Consider the following 23826-nt stretch of genomic DNA (forward strand, 5'->3'; position numbering starts at 1 on the left):
CTTCCTCAGCCTCACAGGTTTGAAATTGATCTTAACTATCCATGTCTTTTTGTGAGACCAGCCCTTCCTTTTCAAAACTCCAGCCCTTTCTCACTTTCACTTTTATACATCCTCGGCCTTGCTCACTTTCCTTACTCCTTATATTGTTCCATCCAATTCAGCAGGTGAAGACCTCTTAAAATGATCTCCTACAATAGGTTATCTCCCATTTTGGATAATTCTATTTAATGCTTGTGGTTTCCTTTCTTGTTCCCTTTTGTGCTTTATGAAGGACAATCTGATCACCATCTATTTGTCCTCTTCCTCTCTTCATATCTTCTTTCTTCTTTCTTTATCATGCCAGATAGCTCTTTTCTGTCTTTTTTTTTCCAAAGCAAATTTGCTGTTTATATGGTAACCCTGTCTCCTCTATGCATGACGATGTCAACTATTTTGGCATCTAATAATATGTATAGGTGTTAGAAAGAAAGAAGCAACCCACACTGGAATTGTGGTTAAACTTGTGTGCTTGTTTTAAAAGAGTCCTCTCGTCTTAAAGTGGGAGCACAATCAGGCCCCATTCATTCCATATAAAGGCAAGGATGCTGCTGCCTTCCTACATGCAAAATTCAAGCACCTTTATCAGTTGGTAGTATTACTCACTGTGCATAATGATGACTGGATTTACCATTGTCACTGCTGAAGAATAACATTTTGTCAGACTGTGTCTGAAATATTCGTGCATGGACCTGATGTAGAACATTATAAGTTTCTTTATTGATGATTTGAATTGAATCTTCAAACACACTGGCAGGGTGGGTTAGGGGAAAGATACATTTCACATCATCCTCATCTCTGTTGCCCAACTAAGCTTCTCCCAAAGGTCAGGGCGCCCTGCTGCATAATGTGGCATAAGGAGGAAGAAGGGGATGGCTGAAGTTCAAGCAGAGGCACCACTGAGGAAGGGCAAATCCTACTTCCAGAAGGTGACACTGTCCAATTCTGGCAATTCTTCACATCCTCCTCAAACTATCTGACTGCTAAGAAGTTTTTTTTTCCCCTCAAGAGGCTTAGATAAATAGATAACCCCTTGAACCTACATTTCTCAGGATCCAAACCTGCATAGCATGTAACAGTTCCATTGGCTGAAATCCTGTTGCTTGGTGTAGAAAGCCACAACTAAAGTAGACCTGTCAATTTAGAGTGTCAACTCCACTATAATTTCTATTGATTTCAGTGGGCCTACTCTTTTTCTGACTTCCTACACGAGACAACAGAATTTCAGCCATTAAGTGCATGCCCTGTGTATTTCCGTTGGGGTTTGCCCCCCTGATTTTTACATTTTCTTCTAGCAAGGTTACTACTCTCTGTCATTGTTAGTTCTTGCCATCTTTGTATAGCCTCTGTGGGCAGATAACGGACTTACCTGTTTCACACATCCGGGAAAATGTATGGGGTCATGCTCACAAGCTGCCAGTTTGAGTGGTCAGGCTGTGGTCTGTGTATGAGTTAGTGTTAGTTGTTGAGCAGACCAAAGAAGCAAGGAAGTTTTGTTTGCTTCCCAGAGGATGGTATCTGGGATAGCAGAGGCTGGTTTGCCAATCTCTCCACTGCCCATGATCTCTGGGACACAGTGCGGGGTTTGCAGAGCCTCTTCCTCCTCCTTGTGAACTCTTACCTGCAATAAAGGGCAGGGTTATGCTCAAAGACTTCATTAATGCATCCTTGGCTGCAGTATCATGCAGTTCTTTCCACCACCTCTTTTACATAATAGCGTTATGCCTCCATGAGGCTGATCAGCAACCTATTTGCAATAACAGGGTAAAAGAAGTGCTAATGAAGCAAGATGTATATTTTTTAATATTAAATCCATGTGTTCAAGTGCTCCTTAATGGCAGTTTAATAAGTAGCGCTATTATTTAGCTAATTTGGAGTGCAGTTTAGCTGTTGCTATACTGGAAACATCATTTAGTGGCTTTTCCTGAAATATCTAAAGGAGTTTTGCATGTATTATTGCTGTAATGGCTATTACAATGAGAGAAGAGTGCTGGATGCATGGAACTGGAATGACAAAGTATCCTGATCCATATAGCATAGGGATGTGGATTTTCTCGAGCCAGTATTGATCCCCTGTGTTATACCTGTTTGTTACAGATATGAGTATGGCAGTGGTTGCCAAACTTTTTTGACTGTCTTATTATTGAGAGTCAGCTCAGGATCCCAGTTTTGGGCAGACTCAGTAAGATCTCAGTTTTTAGCAGTGAGCTTGTTTCCTTTCTGTGCACTGGCCGTTTCTTTTCTGGCTTCAGCAATGCTGGTAGCTGAAAGTCCAAGGATATCTGAAGAGCCACATGTTCCTCAGCCTTTGTTTAAAAGCTCTGCAAGGCATGATGGGGAGATCTAGGCTTGGTGCTAGAAAGAACACAGGAAGCCTCCATTGTAGGGGTGCATTCTGGGGCAGAGGCATGTGAGGATCTTCCTGCTCAGTTGCTGTTGCCTTCATTTCAGAAGGCATGATTATCCACAGTAGAATTTCTGAAGGTTTTCTTATACAGTGGTGCCTCGAAAGATGAATTTAATTCGTTCTGTGGTTAATGTTGTCTTGCGAAAAATTCATCTTGCGAAACGCGTTTTCCCATAGGAATGCATTGAAATCTAATTAATGCGTTCCTTTGGGTAAAAAAAGTCAGAAAAAAAGTCAAATTTGGTTTACAAAGGGTTTATTAAGTGCTCTTTAAAGCCATAAATATTGTGCAGATGATTTTAAAAATTTCAGTCAAAAAACTTTAACTTTTTAAACATCATAGAAAAATATTTACAAATCAGCAAACATGAGGCAGGAACAAAAAACGGAAACCATTCTTGTTGCGAAGCACGGCCATAGGAACATTTGTCTTGTGAATCATCAACCACCCCGCCCCCCCCATTGCCCAAACCATTTGTCTTGCGAGTTTTTTGTCCTGCGAGGCATTTGTCTTGCGAGGCACCACTGTATGTAGACAGCTTTTTTGAAGGGAAAGTTGGTCCTTCATGTACATAAGCCCCAAGCCATCCAGGGCTTTGAAGGTACGCGCCATCGCTTTGACTTGTGACTGGAGATGGACAGACAGTGATGGAAAGGGACCAGCAGTCAGATGGCCAGTCCCACTGAGCAAAATAACTATATTTTCTAATGTACATTTGACTAACAATACAATGGGCAAAATTCTCTTTTGTAACTTTGCACCTGGCATGACTTGGATCAGGCACCTGAAAAATGTAATTTGTACTAATTAAAAGCTTCCTCCCCCCCTTTTTTTAAAGGTTATCAGGCTTTGTAGGACTCCTTTTTTGCCCTGGGGAAACCTTTGGGAGCCTCAGGACAGAGAGGGCTAAGTAAAAAAATTGCTGCTGGATCACTGCACATTGTATGCCATTGCGATGGGGATTGCTCACCACTGGCAATCTGGCAGTAATTCTTCACTTACAAGACTCCCGTCACCATCCTTGAACTCCCAAAGGTTCCCCAGGTCAAAAAAGGAGCCTTAGAGAGTCTCAGAATGTAAAACGGAGGTGCAGGGGAGAAAAATGAAGCTTTTGATTATTGGTTTCCAGCATCCAATCCGAAAGTTATGCCCAAGATTAGATATCTGAAGTTAGAAGTCTCATTGAATGCCATGACATGCCAGACAAAAAATAAATAAATGAAGGTGACAACAATGTTGTGGCACTTTAAAGGCTAATTGCTATATTTTAATGTGAGCTTTTGTGGCCATGGCTGAAGAAGTAGACTACTTTATTTATTTTTTAAAAATTGTTTTGCTTTTGCCTAACTTGCCAGCACAGACTAACATGGCTACCTCTTCTAAAACTACAGCTATGAATTCCATGAGGCTTGCCGAGATCTAGGCAGTTACAGTATAGGATTGCAGTCTCAATCAAATTTCTGAATACTGCTCAACAGCAGCCCCACGTACAGCTGCAGTCATTTCATTTGGATAATAGTGTTAATATTCCTCTTCTTTTGGGAGAAATTAAAAAAAAAAAACAGGGGTAGGGAATAAAAGTGCTCATAGGAAATCCTCCCTGCCCACCCCCAAAATGGATTTCCCGAATGTGAGATCACTGACTCTTAGCTAAAGGAACACACAGAGAAAGTGTGTAATAAGGAGGGAAGAAGGACAACATGTACCACCACAACCGATTTGCTAGATTTTTTTGTGTCGTCTCATGCATTTTAATTTCAGGTTGTGACCTAAAGAGAGTCACTTCAGCATAATCTCCATGTACTTGTGTCAAGTCATTACTTAAATATCTGCAGTGAAGTAGCAAACGTGTCACAGGTATATGGAAGAAATGCTTGAAGTGTGTACTACTTCAGAATACTTCAGTTTGGTCATGTAGAAGATAAACGTAATGTGTGGCGAGTGCATAAGAAAACACTGCTATTGAGCAAACCTAGAGTATTTCCCTCTCCATCTCTGTGATTGGCAAAGGTCCAAGAACAGAATTAGAGTTGGCTATGCAGTTGGCTATGCAGGATAAATGGACTAGAGAGACGCCTGCATAAACAAGTAATAAAATTAATATTGTATCTCTCAGTGCTGAATAGAGACAAAGGTTGGTATCTCTCTTGGTTTATAGCTCATAACTGTTCCATCAGTTGTTTGGTTTAATGGTTATATTGCTCTGTTTTTTGCAAGCCAGGCTTTTGAAGATCACATTCTTCTCTCAGGGGTGAAGATCAAATTTCACAATCTAGTACCACAAATTTTCCCCCTCATTTGTTTGTCCCTCATTGGAAAAACAGACTTGGGGGAGTGAGCTGTAATCTTAAACAGCATAGAGGGTTGCTAAAGAGGCATGCGCTCAGTACTCTTCCTGCTAGCTGTTTTGTTGTTCAGGTTGATCTCCATTCATAGGGAAATAATGTATAGATCACAATTTTCTGTCAAAAGAGAGGGAAAAAAACTTGAGAGGTGTTAATGAGGGTTAACATGAGAATGGTTCAACAGCATCTTACTGTTCTGTGCTTAAAATTCTAGCCTCCTATACATGTTTTCCCTTAGATGTAGGAGAGAGAAAGGTTCTAGAACTATACAGTGGAACCTCTACGTACGAACTTAATCTGTCCCAGACGATGTTCGTTAGTTGAAACGTTCGTAAGTAGAAGCTCCATTTCCCATAGGAATGCATTGAAAACCGATTAATCTGTTCCGACCGAAGAATAAAAAATACCCCCCCAAAAAAACCACTGCAAGTCCCTGGGGCTGCAAAAAAACAAAACAAATCCAAAAATAAACAAATATAACCCCACCAGCCCAATCCCACCCTGAAAAAGACAAAAAAAAAATTAAAGAAGCAAAAGGCAGCTCCTTACCTCCATCGCCGTGACCGCCGCTGCCAGGAGGCCTCCTGGGCTCCAGCTGCTGCTGCCAGGCCAGGGTGTCTCTGAGACTTTCTCAGGGCTCACTGCAAGTGGTGCCTTTCTCCCCCACTGCGCAGCACGCTTTCTTCGCCACCATGGCGCTTGGGACGAGCCCCGGGAAAGCCTGCGGCAGCAACGCTGGAAGCCCGGGAGGCTGAGCCTCCCTTTTCCTAACCATTGAGGCGAAAGAGCTACAAAGAAGCAGCGTCTTCGCCACCAACGGTTAGCAAATTTAAATTTCCCGCCCTTTTCCCCTGCCTTTTTTTCATTCGTATGTTGAAGCTCCGTTCGCAAGTAGAAGCAAAATTTTGCGAATGGAGCTCTTTGTAAGTTGGATTGTTCATAGGTAGGGATGTTTGTAAGTAAAGATTCCACTGTACACAGTATAAAAGATTGTATGTAATGTGGAAGAACTGACTGGAAAAAAATATGGCTTCAGATGTTTCTGGACTGTCAGTTCTAGCCAACGTGATCAGGAGTGCTGTCTTCCCTTGTCTTGTCCAACCCTTTTGGTTTCAAAGCTTCTTTATTTGAAGCTGCAGCACCTTCAATATTTAATATTTTTGATTGGGATACAGATGTCATATTTACATGAAAGTTGCTCTGCTTGATGGTAGAGCAGTAGTTTCAATGTTTGTGCTCCTACTCTCAAAACAAGAAGAAAGCATGAGTCATAAAGCTGATTTTTTTAAAAGAAAAAAATAAGTTTGACATCATTTTCAAAAATATAATAGGATGGCTGAGCTAGTTGCAAACATCAGGTTTTTGTAATTCTCTTTTCAATGGCTGGCGTTCAATTTGAATAAATTTCTAGACTTACAAAAGACACGGCATATGGTTTAATTTACAAGAAGAAAAATTCAAAGATGAGCTCACTTACAGATTCCCTGAAGACTGCTTCACATAGAATGTTTTGCTGAATGTTTCTAGAGTAATTTGTTGGCAAAATGAGTATATCACCATTTCTAAAGACTGAGCGACCACCACTTTTTAGGATGCTTGGATGTAAGAGTGGTTTCCAGACATGCACAATTGTGGTGAAATAGCCAGCTGTATAATTTTTCCTCTTAACATTGACCAGGTTCAGATATAATCATCTTGGACCAAAAAGCTGTAGTTGCTCTGAAAATAAATGATGTGCCTGCTCTCATGCTCCCTTTTTCTTGCTTTTCACTGCCTTAGATGTTGATATCTTGGTTTCATTCCTCGACTAGTAAGCAGAAATTAAACAGCAATTATTGTGGTTCATGCATAGCAGGGGTGGGCAATTAATTTCTGTAGGGGGCCACAAGAAAAATCTGAACTGTGTTTGGGGGTGGGTAGTAATAGGCCCCCAATTTGTGGGTAGTAATAGACCCCCATTGGGTGAGGTCCTGTGGTGAATGAACTACAAGACTGAACTTTTTAGGGAGTTAACTATGCCAGCCTTTTAATTCGTTCACCACGGGGGGGGGGGGGACCCAACACTGAACTAACTCACCTGTCCTTCGTTCCCCCCGCGGCCTTCCTCTCCAACAGTCTTCTATCCTGGGCAGGTGATGTGATGTGCCATCATGTCGCCTGTGCAAGGATCTCTTCTGGCAGCCTGCGGCTCAACAGTAACAGCGAAAACTTGCAAGATCCCAGCGTCGGATCTCACAAGTTTTGATTACTGCTGTGCTGGGTGATCGGAGCTGGAGCTCCGGCTCACTCAGCGGTGATGGGCGGACCGGACAGGAGCAGCGACAGGCAGGCCAGACAGGAGCGCCTCTTGGGCTGTATGTGGCCCGCGGGCCGCACTTTGCCCAGGTCTGATGTATAGTAATTGCATTTGCAAGCTGCCATATAAGTGTTGAAACTGAGCACACAAAGGGAGGAGTGTACAAAGTGAGCAGGCAAGCACATGATTGGTTTTCTGTACATGCTTGTATGGAAAATTCACAAAGCCCTGTAGTGCTAACAAGGGGAGAAGGTAACAGTTCAATTTGCTGGAGGAATAATCCATGAAAATCAGTTTGAACCTTGAAGTATTTTCTGTGTGAAGTTAGCACATGCCTGGCATCATTTTCCCTCTCTATAAAGCAAAACTGCTTACAGAGAGTGGTCTTTCATCTATAAAGTTAAAAGATTATTCACCTCCATTTTTAAAAGGTATGCTAATATATTTCATTGTGTTCTTCAGGGATTATGTGAGGAGCGAACTGGAATCTGGCTATGAAGGGCCAATGTATTTAGAACCTCTTTCCATGAATCGTTTTATGACAGCCTTAATTGGTGAGTATCCATATATATTGTTGTCTTCCAAGAAATAAAGTCTGCTGCTATTTTGGAATAACATACTGTTGCTTAGGACATTTAGTAATAAAACTATATCACCAAAAGCATAACTAGTCTGAAGAACATTTTCTTCTACCTTTGCTATAATGGACCGCAACTGCATGTTACCTTTTTGAATACTAGAAAGCTGTAATAAAGGAACGATTTGCACAGTTCATAAGCCATGTTGGGATTTTGCCCAATTTGCCTCAGTCTTCGGCAAACGTTTTGTTCAGTCATCTTTAAAAGGGTGTTCCTTGTTTGCTCATGTTTCTTCTTCTGCCACACTGTGATCTCAGCTCAGCTGTGTGGAGTGAACACCAGGTACTATAGCAATAGTCCCCATTTTGGGGAGGGGGACTTTCATTCCACCTCACCTCTCATCTGCCACCATCCAAACCCTTTTCCATAAATTAAAAAAAAATGTCCTCATCTCTTCTGACTCATGACAACCCTGCTAGGGTTTTTGAGGTATGTGAGATGTTTACCCCACACATACCCAATGATTTTGGTTTTGGTTTTTATTCATTTTTCCTTAGGTAGGGGATTTTTTATGGCCAAGTGAGGATTTTTTTGGGGGGTGTTGTAGGTTTTTTGGGCTGTTTGGCTGTGTTCTGAAGGTTTTTTTCACTAACGTTTCACCAGTCTGTGTGGCCGGCATCTTCAGAGGACAGGAGTCAGAACTCTGTCCGTGCTCTGACTCCTGTCCTCTTAGGATGCCGGCCACAGAGACTGGGCGAAACGTTAGGAAGAACAACCTTTAGAACACGACCAAAGAGCCCAAAAAACCCACAACAACCATCAGATCCTGGCTGTGGAAGCCTTCGAGAATTTTTTTAAAAATTCCTTTGGGGGAGATAATACATTATTATTCATTTTCATAGGGATAGGGGTTAAGATACAAATAGGGGGTCAACTAAGAGGGGAGGAAAGGTAAGAAAGGGTAAAATTCCAGAGAGCGAAAAGTAGTCTTACATCTGCTTATACAATTGTATTAAAAGATGGAAATCATACAAAGAGGGGAAAAATATTATAACAATTTTCCATAATATTTATCATTTCTAATCTTCCATTTTCTTGGACTTTCTCTTTCTTTTTATCTTTAGGTTTACTAGTTTTATAGGTTTAATATTATTCTGCCATCCTATATCTATTGTTCTAAATTGCTCTATTGCTCTAAATCACTGTTATAACCATTAGTTTGTGTTTATTGTATCATCTACAGTGGGGTCTTGACTTGAGAACTTAATCCGTATTGGAAGGCGGTTCTCAAGTCAAAAAGTTCTCAGGTCAAATCTGCATTTCCCATAGGAATGCATTGAGAACCATTTGATCCGTATCTGCTCTTTTCCGTCCATAGAAACTATGGGAAGCTGCTATTCCGCCTTCGGCCACTAGAGGGGGATATTTTGTTTCTTTTTGTCTTAGGTCAAGAAAGGTTCAGGGAAGGCAGGGAAAATACAGTCCAGGCAGTACCAGGCAGTCTGAAGACTCCCAATCCACTCTCTAAACGGTGGGAGGAGTGAGGAAGCAGACAGGCACCCTTTTCACTGGCCAACAGTTAACTGACAGTTCAAATTTTGCACTTTCCCTGCCTCCCACGTGGTTTTTTTTCAGTTCGTAACTCAAATCTAAGTATGTAAGTCAAGTCAATATTTTCCTATGAGGGTGGTTCTTAAGTCAAAATGTTCTTAACTCGAGCCGTTCTTAAGTCAAGACCCCACTGTATTCCTTCACCAAAAATACCTTCTTAAATTTAACAATGTTTATCTCCACTACTCTATCTGCATATTCTAACCAATATTTTCTGCCCCTCTTATTATGTTGTCTTTCTTTTTTCATCTTATGGACCACTCATCCATTCTCAAGAGCTTCATCCACTCCATATATTGTCTCCTTTGCCTCATCTGCCACAGCATGAGTCCCATCATCTCGATTCTTTTCCTTTTCATATCGAAGCTCATAGTAAACTTTGCTATTTGCTGCACTTCTGCTGTTGGCATCCCCATAAGGGGGACTGACAAACTGGCTCACTGCTGCCTTGTATCTTCACATTTTTCTTCTAGAACCTTCTGGGGTTTAAGAATAAAATTGTCTGGCTCTGTGTGTGGTTTTAAAAGATTGATTCTCTGTCGTAGTTTCATTTCTTTCTCTGTCTTCACTGTAAATTCCATTTGTGTCCCTGTGTCTTTAATTTGTTCAAATAGCTGTTCCATCTCTGTTTTCATCTGGTGCAGTCCATTAAGTATCTGGATGTCTTTCTAGCAGGTAGTGACCACAGTAGTTACTCACAATAGTAGCTTGGGGCAGAAGGTTGGCAGGAGGAAGGGCTTTTCCCAAGACTGTTTCTGGCTGCTTCACAGATTTCAATCCATCAGTAGTTTATACAGTAGTTATATTGTCCTGTGGGCTCGGGTTTTATTACCACAATATAAGCAAAACTGTTTTTTCTCCCTCCCTCTTCCTTTCTCTTTCAACCAAGCCTCAAATGAAAGGGGGGGGAGTGTTTGCTGGTCTGGCCAGATATAAGTCTAGTCACTTTCTCTTGCAGATTACACCCAGTCTCTTCACTGTATTAGGTCCTTAGCAGTTCCATATGTAAAACAAGTCACTTCAAGTTTGGTGAAGATTGTTTTTCCAAAATCCTCCTGTACTTTTCCGCTCTCTGTCTTGGGGCATTCAGAGTTCTGTGCCAAAGAGTCCAATCCAAGAATCTCCTGGGCCACCTCACTTCTCAGTCAGGTTCTGTTGCTTCAGACTTTCACTTCTCCTAGCGAAAGTCCTTCCCCCCCCAAGTTTGGAGGGGTCGAAACCGAATTGTATCGGTCAGTTTCAGGAGCCTCCCGAAATCCGACCACTCTCGCTGCAACAAAGCCCTGTTGAATCTGACCAAGTGAGGATTTTGACTCCAGGTGTTGTGAGCCTTAGTCCAGCACTTTGTCTTCAACAGTGTATTGCTTTTCTCTAGAACAGTGGTTCCCAGCCTTGGTTCCCCAGATCTTCTTGGACTGCAACTCCCAGAAATCCAGGCCAACACAACTATTGGTGAAACTTTCTGGAAGTTTTAGTCCAAGAACATAAGGGGACTCAAGGGTACCTAGAAGGTGCAAAGGCGATTTTTTTTCAGTGGAGATAAAATACAGACAAATATTTTGAGGGTGGAGAGCTTGGTTCCAGTCTTCTTAAGGACCAGGGGTGGGCAGATGAGGGCACTCAGACATGGGAAAATTATCTACTCCTGGTTTACTGTGTATGAAGCATCCTAACTGTTGAGTTGTTTAGTATGCTGCTGCTTAAAAATTAAATGATCGATTGAAATTTTTCAAATAACTTTCCAATCCACAATAACTAAATATCCTAGTCATCTTATATTTCAGCACAGAACAGAAATATAAATATTATGAAAATGAATGAGCGAACTCAGTTCTTTATAGAAAGGAAAAATCAATTTCAGCTGGTTCAAAGAATTTGCTAGTGTACTCCAGGGACTGCTTGTTTCACAAATATATTTTTTTGTTGTGTCTTCAACTTGACTTTTAATGAGCCATCTTTCAAAAGGGAAAAATGTTGCAGCCCTACAGCTTCAAAGCCATTTGTCTGCTCCCCTTCATGGGAATGGTTTGGTCGGCTTGACTAGGAGTCAGTTGGCTTGACATGTATTACCCTCTGACAATACATTTTTTAACAGCTCACTTACCGTAAATGTGGCATGTGGCCTTCCTGAAGAAGCCTCACTTTTCTGGGTTTTGTTTTGTTTTGTTTTGTTTTGTTTTGTTTTGTTTTGGTACTGATAGATATTTGGTGCTTTTTGAGGAAGGAGCTGGAAATTTGAAAGTTTTCTCTGCAGAATCTGTTCTCATGCAGCAATGAAAGGTGACACTGCTCTCCTTTATGAGCTAATTTCTCAACACCCACTGCTTCTGGCCTTATGAAAACAAAAGAATAGGGACATTTGCAATTTTGAAAATGTGTAATTATTTTTTTTCAGTTTCACAAATGTATTTTCCCATCCATTTTCCATCTTACATTTGCTGAGATGTACATTTAGTTAAGAGGAAAACATCAAATGTACTTGGCATTAAGAATAAAAAGGTTGTATGGTCTTTCAACCATTACTGGTTTTGTGAGAGTTTACTGATTTGACTGAGGGTCAATTGAACTTCTCACCTTGGGGTAGGGCATGGGGTGATTATGAAATGCCATCAGCTCTAACTTTTATAAACTTCCAGTTACTGTTTATTGGACTCAGGGGCTAATATGTTGATTCACATTACCAGGAGCCTTTGTATGCATTTTCCCTTTCCTTAAATAAAGTTTTTCCCCATTGTTTATTTGAATCAGCTTCATAACCTTGGTTCTACCCTTCTTTCCAAAACTGGTAACACTGCAACTGGTTACCTTGTGCTAAGAGTTCTGAGTTTTAGCTTGTCATGGTGCAGTTCCTAGGACTCTACAAAAAACAAAACCAGACCAAAAAAAAAAAACTTTTGTTATTATTACATCATGGCAACCTGGGCTAACTGCACCCTGCACCATTGTCCATGCATCAGAGAATATGCAGAAACTCCCTACCACCACATACCAACTGCCTTTGGTCCTTTTAAGGAGAAAGACGGGGTAAAAAATATTATGAATGAGTGAATGAATGAATGAATGAATGAATGGCTCTGTCCATTGCAATGTTCAGGCTCAGATCTAGATTAGCACCTACTTGTTTGTCTAGATTGGAACCCGAGCAGCTATCTCAATGGGACCATTGCATGAGTGGTGAGGTTCAGAGCTGGCTGACAAGGAAGCTGTTTACATGCAGCAGTTCTGCTGTGTGGTCAAGAAAGTTTCCAGCGTCACCACACACGCACGCACGCACACACGCACACGAGCGCACACACACACACACACACACATACATACACACACACAGAGTCTCTTTCTCCTCTTCTCTCTGGCCATATACTTTCCCCCCACACTTAAAAAACATGTTTATAAACACGTTAAGTTTATTTTGTGGGAGTCGGCAGGTAGACTGCTAGAGATACGGCCAAGAATCTGTTAGGATATTAATTCTGCAAAAGTAGCCTGTTTAAGTACTGTACATGAAACAGAACAGCTTTTCATTATCAAATCTGTCTCCGCTTGTTCCAGTGTCCACACAGCAATGATATTTACATTTGGGATGTTTGTTTATATTTTCTCAAGTGAGACAATTAAAAAAGTCAAAATGTACAAGTGTTTTGTGCTGATATTTTTTAGTTCACATAATGATAAGCTAAGTCAATGCAAACTAGCCTCCATCTGCGATTAAAGTCTTGAAGTGCCATAGTTGAGGGGCAAGGACTTGACAATTAAAACACATGGTTTCTATCCTAAAATTAAAGAGCAAATAATTTTTAAAATCTTAATTCCCAGCATTCATAATAGTTTAGTAGTGAAAGGCGCATTTAAAAAGGTACTCAACTGTTAGCTAGCTAAGAGTTACACCTAACTTGCCTAAGACAATGTTTATTTCTCTCCTCTCTCTCTCTCTCTCTGAGTCAGATTTGCTGCTAGATAACAGGAGCATAGACTATTCACTCACTTGCTCATAGATAATTCTATAGTGCACATGAGGGCAATGGCTAACTGGTGGGCATTTGCTATTAATTTTTGTTAACCAGTCTTTTTCTTGACCGATTTTGATAAACCTCACATAGAATTGCAAAGGAGATTAGGTGCAGATTATTCTGGTTTTGTTCTAGTCAAGATGTAATGTTACAAAAATGTAATTTATTAAGAAGCGGCAGTTATGTCTGAATACGTACTAAGAAAATGTTCCTGGATGGCTTAAAAGATTGACGTCCGTTTCTGAAGCAGTGCTCCCTACTGTTGGAAAACAAAATATGAACAGAGCCACATTTTATGTTTTCCTTGAAGGCAGAATGTTGTTTCTTAAAAATTTAGGAGTGGGGGAGGAGATCAGCGTTTCATCAGCAGAGATAGAAAAATACTTGCTTAATTCTTCTTATCAGTTTTGGCTATCACAGAGCAAGCACTTCAAAGAGGGATGCTAAGGTCCTGAGAGTGAGACAAAGAACTCTTAACAGACCTCTAGGTCCCTGTCATTTGTGTAAAAGATTTTAGCCACCTTCTCTTTTGAAGCAAAGCACAAACACAGAAGCATACTAAGCAGCCAGTGACAATATGTGAAAAGGGCAATATCTGAAAGTGTGCGAAGTAGGCAATTTTTGCACAAAACAGTGTTCTCACCAATGTGCAAACTCCATCAAAAGTGAGCAAGGACAATAATGTCGTTCTCCCCCATTGCCTATGAGGCCAAAACAAATGAGGATTTACACACACTTTTCAGTGATTAGCTAGAAGGTGCAGCTCATTGGGAGCATGGTTTTTTAGTAGGCAGAAAACCAGCCGCCATTATTCTGACAATTATTCTCACTGCAGAAGGCAATGAGATCTCAAGTGTACTTCAGAAGAGCTTTCCATCTTAGGAGTGATGCAGGAAATTCTGATAACACTTCAGAGCCCTACCTTAAGTGCTGCACCTGAAAGCAAAGGGAGGTATGTGTAGTTCAGGGAAGTTATGAGTGCATATGTTTTGAAGAAGTTGTGCTGAACATCTTAAACAGATACTTCAATTTCTCTCTATTTTATATATTGCAATTATTTAACTGTTTGGTGTGATCTTCCTATATAATATGTGGGTGTATGTGTGTCTATTGCTGTACCCTAGATTTGATTTTGAAGTTGTACCTCAGACTGGACAATTGCAAATAAAAATATATGAAATTGAGCAATGGGAGAAGAAATCAAGAAATTGTTAAATTGGTTTCTTTGCTTAATTACTTTAGTTTGATCTCTTGCTTTTAGATTACTCATTCTCATGCTTGGCTTTGTCACCCATATTGTGTGAGCTATATTCTGCATTCTAGTTACTAATGGGATGCAAATCTGACATTATTAAGTTCAAGGTCATACATTGCACCTTTAACTGGAACATTTGCCAGTCCTCAGTAATGAATAGAAATGAGGAAACATCCTATTTTTCTGGATGAGATTAGAAGATGAGTTTAGGCACTAACTGGTTGTTCTGGGTTTTTCGGGCTCTTTGGCCGTGTTCTGAAGGTTGTTCTTCATAACGTTTCGCCAGTCTCTGTGGCCGGCGTCTTCAGAGGACAGCACTCTGTGAAGATGCCAGCACTAACTCTTCATAGATACCACTGAGTGGCATAGATCACCACCTGGGGAAAGAAAGATTGCACAGCCTGATGGGGAGAAGCAATGATAGGCAATTTGGTGCTCCTGTGTCACTGATGGCATGGATTTTAGCTCATAAGGATTTTATTCCCTTTAAAGGCTTAATGTGTAATGCTTTAAGACAGTTGTAGTGTACTGCTACATGTGGTTTCTTGGCACATGAGAAGAACAGAATAAGATTTTAGAGAGGAGAGGGAGGCCAAACCACTCAGTCCTTTAAAAAAGAAAAAAGCCTATAAGACTGTCTTCTAAATAAATGTCTCCACAGTTGGGGCATTTATCACTTCTGTGAACTGATTTTTGCAACCTTCATTATTGGAACATGAATGTGAACTGATTTATCTGAAAAACATTTTTTTTCCTCTGACATATCTAAATGAAACTATTTCTTCAAAAGCTGCCCACTCCCAATATCGGCCTGTTTAAAAAAAATATTCTTTTACAAATAATTTTAAAACATTTTCAACACAAGAACAAATGGGATTGTCGCTTGTTGTTTAGTAGCCAAAAATAATCAGTTTATCCTTAAAATGCGTTCTAGTACTATAAATACAGTTGAAGTCAAGCGCTTTAGAAATATTTTCATTTTGCGCTATCATTTACATGTATGCATAAAGTGGTTAAGAGAACACACTTGCCATATCCATCTTAGTAACACATCATGCTTCTTTGGATATAAAACTTGGTGAGAGGCCTTAGAAAGTTATTCAGTCTAGATGTTCTCCTGTTTCTCTAACTATGGTTGGGTTTTTTTTCTGATTATGTAAGAGAATCCTGGTGACTTGGAAGGAGCCTTGCCCAGAATGAAGTGGATCCTGGCTACCTTCTTGAAAAAGTGCGAGACAAAGACCCAGTCCTAGCAGTCCAAACACGTTGCCTTAAGATTCAGTACATCATTGTCATTTTCTGTTTCACTGCCTGGCTTCTCTACCTTTTATGTTTTGCCATATTTTCAAGTTATTATTGAGCAAGAGGCATGGGTGACGCCTTCTAATTATTAAAGTTAGAAGCCTGGCGACTTCATAAAAATATACTGGATATGACCTCATAGGCCAGGAGTAAGATGTGTCTTAGGCACATTAATCTTCTTGTTTAATGCCTTCTGACTAGCACAACATACTTCATTAGAGTGATATCATTGGTCATGATGGAATGTGATTCATGCATTCATAATAATTACATATGTTGTAATAATTATATATGTTGCATCTGCAACAGAAGCTACCATGGTAAATGTTTCTTCTTTAAAAGCCTATACATACACTATAAGGTCACATAGCAGACAGCAGTTTAGTTCTACAGTACCCAGATTGTAGGACTGCAGTCTTGTGCACACTTATCGACATGGGAAGGCAGCTGGCCAACAGTCCATCTAGCTCAGTTTTGTCTACTGGCAGTCTCCCCTCTGCGGCTTCTGGCAGGGTCTTTTCCAGCCCATCATGGAGATGCCTGGGGTTAGAGACTGAAACCTTTTGCACACGAGAGTGATCTTCCTCCACTCAAAGTAAATGCCATCAAGCTGAATGAGAATTCTGGGTCAGCTCTACTTAAGATTGTGTTGTCTGCAGGATGTACACCTCTGTAGTTTGCCTGTAATGAGTCAGGCAGGCCTTTAGAATCACTATGTCATTCTATTTTTGTTATGTTTGTTGTATGTCTTCACCCAGTATGCAGCTGTTTTGCTTCTGTTAAACATTGTCAACTGGCTGAGCAATTCTTAGGAAATGTATTCAGATTTGCGTATAGATTTCAAAGTTTTAGATTCAGCAGTGTTGCAGTTTTTAAAAAGAATCCGAATTGGAACTTGGTTGTTTGTTGTCATTGCAGTGTAAAAAGCTCAGTGTATTTCCAGAAGATGCATTTCAGGCTGTCTTCTAGATGTTTTACTGTTTGCTGACTGTTCAGAGGAAAGGAGCCCCATAATGATACTGTGGTTTTCTCTCTCTCTCTGTTCATTCTGCAGGTCAACTTGTGGTATGCACCCTTTGCTCTTGTGTCATGAAAACCAAACAGATCTGGCTCTTCTCTGCTCACATGCTCCCTCTGCTGGCACGGCTTTGCCTGGTCCCACTGGAAACGATTGTTATCATTAACAAATTTGCAATGATTTTCACCGGCTTGGAAGTCCTTTATTTTCTGGCATCCAATCTTCTGGTCCCGTACAACTTGGCAAAATCTGCATATAGAGAACTTGTCCAGGTAATGTAGGCTTCAAAAAAGGAAGCTGGCTTTATTTGTTGGCCTGATGTACTTCTCATAACTTCTGTTGATGGCGTAAGTGGAAATGAAGTGCTCCTCCCAGTGTTCAGACTTCTGAGAGTTAGATCAGCATCTTAGAACTGCAGAGCTGCAAGGGACCTTATGGACCGTCAAGACCATCCCTTGACAACGAGGCACAGTGAGGAATCGAACTCCCAACCTCTGCCTCCCCAACCAGATACCTAAACCACTAAGAGAGTACAAGATAAAACCTGATGTGATGAGATATGGGAGATTTTGGAGAATAAATGAAAAAGATCTATGGGAAAAGCCTGAAAAGGTACTTTGGAGTATGGGAATTACTTTGCAGATTACTGATTTCTGCACCCTCTGAAGAGAGATTTTGAGCCTTTAAATCAGCCAGCACAGAAAATGATCTGGGTTACACATGTCCCTTAAGGAATCTTTATGTATTTAAAAAAATAACCAGAGAGGCCTTTCTCTCAGTCCTGCCACCCTCACAAGTGCATTTGGTGAGAACTGCCTTCTCTGTTGCTGCTCCCAAACTCTGAGACCCCCCCCCCCCCACAGGAGGCCAGGCTGGCCCCGTCTTTGTTGTCCTTACATAAGTAGGTGGAGACCTTCCTCTCCAGGCAGGCTTTGTGACTGGCTGTTGCAAGGGAAATTAGTTAAACGAAAAGGCAATTTGCACTTGAAGGAGATTGGTTGAAAGAGATCTCATGCAGGACATTTGTGCGAAGCATTTAATCTCTATGCAAAAGGAGAATTTTCCCCACAGTCCCCACCCCTATTTATATGGTTTCAAAGAAGAAATAGGTTAAAATAGGTTGCCTTAGAAGGAAGCCTTTGATTCTTCTTTAGTGACTTCCTATGACTTTAAACAATTTCCTTTGAGAACACCTGCCATTTCCTTTCTGCTGCTTTCCGCAACCTTCCGTGCTGCAGACAGACAGGCTCAATTAAAAACTGCATTTGGAAGTACTACAAATACCATCTGAACTACTTTTTAAAAATTCATCATCATGCAGAATACAACCTAATATGTAAAATGTATTGAAATATCTTTTGTTTTCTCTTACACTAAGAGGGTTTTTTTTTTTAAATGCCTTTCTAGAATGGCTGGCAACTAATTTTAACCTCTAGTTTTTAATTTGATATCTTCTCATTCTTTTAATATTGCAAGATTTTATTTTAGTTTTTTTGTCTGTTTTAATATTTTAAGTCACCTTGGGTGCTCTTGAGAAGAAAGGCAGAGTATAAATATTTTAAATAAATTAATAACTAATAATAGTTAAACATCCAAAGAATTAGCCATGTTTGTCTGTCTAGGAAAGAGAAAAAGAGGGGAAAAGGCAAAATATTACACCACATTAAAGACTAACAATTTTATTTCATTGTGAGGTGTGTTTTTTTGGGTAGTTGGGAGTTTGATTCCCCACTGTGTCCCCTTGAAAGAGGCTATAGTCAATGATCCTTATGACCCCTTCCAGTTCTGCAATTCTAAGATGATGGTGATGATGATGATGATGATTAGAATACACTTCTTCGGATATGAGTGCAATACCATGTCCTCTATACCTAAACATATCCCTATGACCATGTGAGATAATACAAGCAATAAAGAAAGTGGCAATGGCTCATTAACAGAGGGAAAGGGACTATCCAACTATTAACCTCTTCAGTTAGCATGTCCTAGCCAACATGATAGACCTGACTATCACAGGAACATCAATAGACCTTTCTTTCACAGGGACCAGAGTTTGTCAAGGGAGACAACTGTTTTATACCTATACAATATTATAGAAAGCTGAGTTACTAATATATGTAGTGCTCTAAGAAGCCTTGATCTCTGTTGAGGCAATTAGAGATGCACTGCAACTTGTTTATCTAGTCAGTTCTTGTTGTTCTCCTTGGTGATTCCTTTTTTTCTACATTCTTTCTCTTGGGTCTGTCTTGGAACAGTTTGTTCTTAGGCACCAGCCTGGACCTGTCAGCTTGCTTTTTCACAATGTTGAGTGGGGTTTGCAGTTTCAGGATTGCCTCTTTTAACTCCATGTATTTGAACCTTGTGGTTCTGAGTAAATCCAATTATATTAGAGAGCTTGGCTGTAAGAATTGACTTGGCGGCACATTCTAGGTGGAAGCTGAAAACATGTATGTATGTAATTGTTGGTGAATTTCCAGTGTAACAATAGTGTTGGTAGATCCCTTATGCAGTTGCACCGTGGTATCTTAAAAGTATACTTGTGTGGACTGGTCCAGGCTTGAACTGATGGAAGGCTCAAAGTTATTAAGTCTTTGTGCAATTTCTCCAGCATTCCATGCTGTAAATCCAGATGGTGAAGATGTCATCTATGAATCTCAGAGGAGAGTTTTCTAGATACAGGAATTGAGGAAGCATTGTTCCAGATCAGAAATGAATATGTTTGCATACTGTGCAGCCAGCCATGGGCCCATAGCTGATCTGGAGACACATGTCATTTCCAAAGATATCATGTGTGCATATAAAACAGCTATGTGTGCTTGTAAAATGGCTTGGTGGCATGGTCAGTGTTTTGTTGTTGTTGTCGTTTGTTGTTGTTGTTGTTGTTGTTGTTGTTGTTGTTGGGGTAGATGGTTTGTAGATATCTCTTTGTGAGAAATATCTGTGAAGTGCTTGTACATCCATCATGACTACGATGGTGCCATCGGAAAAGCTGTAGATGGACTATTATTTCCTTGAGAAGTTGGCAGCTATTTCTTACATAGCCAGGGCTTTTTGAGATTTATGGTTTGAGAACAACGTCTGTATCCAGATACACCAACAGTGGTAGTACCAATATGCAATATGGTGGGTTGTCTAGACTTTCCCAGTTTGTCTAAATAGAAGAAGCTCATGGTATGTCTTGTGGTGGTAGAGGATCTTGTGGATATGTTATGATTTAGTGGACATTTCCAGGGAACACTTTCATTAGTTCTTTTTAGTTCTTCAGCAGTTGCATCTATGGCTAGAGTGTGTAAAAATTACTCAGGTCTTGGTGACTTGAAATTAATTGCTCACACAAGTGTGTTGGAATTGATGTGAAATGTTCTGCATTTTTTTTTTCTGGTTTTGTGAGTGATGAATCTAAGTATTAGCTTGACCTAAGACTGCTAATTTGATTATTGCAAAGTGTACTGCAGTTACATACTATACAGTATATTTCAGTTTTGCCTGATGCAATGAACTAGTAGCAGTCTCAGTGCTCCTATTATCTTCATCACCTAAACTGTTTTTTTCCCTTTGTGAAATATTCACTAAACACAATGTCACATTTCAACACAAATTCCACTGTGCTGGATCTGAAGCCTGATAACTGTTCCTAAGCATTGCCCCTTCTCTCCTCCCTCCGTATGTATGTGGTGAATCCTTGCCCCCCCAAATACTATGTATCTACGAAATTGTGAAGTTAACGAAACACTGAAACAGCTAATAATTAAATTCCTGCATTTTCGAATGCAGCTATAGCATTGAAGAGACATAAATAACCATCAACTTGTTAATTAACAAGTTGTTCTGTTTCTGGTAACAAGTCTTTCTTTATATGCGAGTGTGCAAAAATGGGCATAAGAAGGCAAAGCTCTTTCCGTTCTTAGTTCAAAGAATGAACTATATTCCCAATATCTAAAGGGAAATTAATATGCCAATTAAACATTAAGTATAGGGACTGTCATCACTTGATAATGTGTTAATGGGATTACTTAATATTGGATCTTAATAGTCTTACATTTGTTGTCGTGATGTGGGCTGCATTCTAGGGTGGCTTACACTCTTATGATCTCATTCACAAAGGCCCCACATCTACTGTTGCTTGAATTGTGGGCAGGCTGTGTGAAGGAGAGCTCTAAGATAGCATCTAGATGACACGTGTTCATACTTTTTCTGTGGGACAGACTTCCTCAAAAGGTAGACACCCACATGTCAGGGAGGCTTTAGCTGTGGGATTTCTTGCTTTGGTAGGGTAGTAGACCGTTGATTCTTTTCTACAATTCTGTGATTCTGCTAGTTTCCTTTATTCCCTCAACAAGTGTGGGCTGGGAGATGGAAGGGCCCTGTTCTTCATCTTACCCATAGCCACAGATTCATTAGCTGGACCTTAGATATGGCTCTCTCGCTTCAGACCGTCTCTGGGTTCTGAACACAACACTGGCCAAGATTCAATGACATACTTCAGTGCCCTGTTCCGGCAGCATGGGGACTTTCTCCATCTGCTGTTGGTTTTCAACTTTCTGGAGGAGATTTTTGAATGGCACTGGTAGGTCGGCTGCAGGAGATGGGGGCCACTGCTGAATCTGACAAAAGGAGTGAGCTCCAGCAGAGGCAGACTTCCGTGGCCTGTCCCTTGGGCTAGGCAACCTCTTAGCAGGATGCAAAGGTAAGGGATGTAAAATTCTCTGGAGACTGGAAACACACAGCCTGCAATATAAATGCTAAATCATATATATCAACCAGACCCTCCCAGGGAATTGCAGGGCCCTTATCAAAGAAGCTACCAAACTGGACTGATAAGCCTTCTGGCAGGATGAAGGAAGAAATAATGTCCTCTCCCCCCTCCCCCCCCCCCCCGTTACCTCAGGAGTGACAGTTGCGTCTCAAGGGATGAAAAATACCACAAAGACATCTTACATTGGATCAGAGAGACTGGCAGACTTTCCTACTCTCCTTCCTTTCTTCACAGTTTCATTTTATTTGTTGTGTCCTGCCCTTGTATTTGAAGAGCAGCGTTGATGCAGTCCTATTGGCTAGTTTCAAAACAGTCATTGCACTTGGGGAGTTCATTTTATTGTGCATTTATTACATTTTATTTGTGTGTGTAGGTGTTTTACAGTAACAGCAGCAAGACGCTATGCAACCTGACATTTATTCCTTTTATAGTATTCCATCTGCCTGATGAAACAAAAACAACATACCTTTCCTCAGAAACCTGAGGAAAGATGGACATAGACACGATTCTTTGGGGAAGAAATTAGAGACGCTGTGTAATTACTGAGAGGGCCCCTCTACAGGCAGCCACGTTCCAACATGCCTCTAGAAGTAAATGAATCACACCGCAAGGCCTTTCCAGAAAGTCTCATTATGGCCAATATGTTGTAAATGATTTAGAGTACCTCTGTTCTGATTAATTTAAAGGCAGTAAATATAACCTGTCTTTCTAACACTATCTGTGTGTGAAATCCGAAGCCCCGTCATGAAATCCTAAATTCCCTGAGCATTTGAAGAACGGGCCTTGAGAAGCAGTACTCATTGCTTCAGTTCTCTGTACAGATAGTGGCATTAACATATTCACGATGTGTGAACAATCTGGAAGGTATTTGCAACCTACTGTTTGTATAATGGAGAATCTGATTAAAAAGTGAGCTGTGATTAAGAATAGCAGTGTGTAATATATTCTTCAGATAACAAAATAGTGTTATAAAAGAAGGTGATTGCCACTAAGTTGAATTTTGGCTCTCAATTATGTCTCAGACAATTTTCTTACACTCAGAACATAATTGTAGTTCTGCACTGGTTTTGTATTAAGGTTCTAATCTAATGTAATGTAGGTTGAGGGAACAACAACTTTTCTGATAACATGTTATAATCAGAATCTTCCTCTGAAATAAGAAAGCTTATAAAGGTGACAATGAAATAGGGGTCTTTATAAGAAAACTAAAAACTCCAAATGAGGTGTGTGCATTCATAAGCTAAGGCAAATGTGTAGGCTACCTTCAGCACTTGTCTTGTCCCATCTTGTCCAAGCTTGGCTGAACAAATGATTTTCTGACTTTGTATTCCAGTTGCTCTCGCTTGCAGGGTCAGTTGCCTTTGCTCAGCTTGAATTAATTCAGCGTAAATCAATATGTGGCTCGTAGGCTTCCTTCTGAAATTTGGAGGTGACATTGCTGTCAATAGAGTTCTTCGAATGCCAGATGAATAAAAAATGCACCAAAGTAGAATTTTGAATCTACATATTGTGCATTGCTTGCAGCTGTCTTTTCTAGTGCACTGCAGTTCTTTGGAGTGATAACATTAGTTCCACAGACCACCACTGTATCTATCTAGTTGAGTGGAATACACTCTTTGACTCAGTGGGACTTTGGTGAGTCAACACTTACCTTAGTTACTTTGGTTCTGAGTTCTCTCTGATGACTTGTGTGCATCTTTGTCCCTCAGTCAAGGAAGCATTTCTGAAGAAGCTGGAAAGGTCTTCATGTGTGTTCAGACAAACATGTAAACAAGCAGTTCTGAACATATTTTTTTCAAAATCTAGTGGATCCCAAAGAAAACAGCCTCACCCCCTTTTCCCCTGAGTTTCTCCTGGATGTTTTGTGTAGCATCTCAAATCATGTTTCTATTCAAAAACTCTCATAAAGCCAAGCATAGAATCACAGAATAATTGAGTTGGAGACCATTGAGTCGAACCCCCATAGATTGTTACACATCCAAGAAAAAAAAACAATTTGCTTTTATTTTCCTTTAGTTTATTTCCACACTTCCTTGGTACTGTTGTTGCTTGGAGAGAACTACAGAGTTCAAAGGTATACGAAATTTCCGTATCAGTGGAAACTGCACTGAGCATGAGAGTCACCTGTTATTATTATTTAGTGGGGCGGGGGCGAGGGTCAATAAAGTATCAAGTCACAAAAGTGTGCTGTGAATACCACAACTATCCCAAAAG

At 40.4% G+C, this 23826-nt stretch overlaps 1 protein-coding gene across 1 annotated transcript in view; it reads left to right on the forward strand.

Annotated features, from left to right (window-relative positions):
* RNF145 (ring finger protein 145) overlaps positions 1–23826 on the forward strand; it is a 78296-nt gene that overhangs the window by 42279 nt on the left and 12191 nt on the right. Inside the window, exons 4-5 of the mRNA XM_072989980.2 lie at positions 7548–7639; positions 16893–17128. Of these exons, the coding sequence (XP_072846081.2) occupies positions 7548–7639; positions 16893–17128 (328 nt within the window). The remainder of the gene's footprint in view (positions 1–7547; positions 7640–16892; positions 17129–23826) is intronic.

This window comes from Pogona vitticeps, chromosome 2 (genome assembly GCF_051106095.1).
Source record: "Pogona vitticeps strain Pit_001003342236 chromosome 2, PviZW2.1, whole genome shotgun sequence".
NCBI classification, from domain to species: Eukaryota; Metazoa; Chordata; class Lepidosauria; order Squamata; family Agamidae; genus Pogona; species Pogona vitticeps.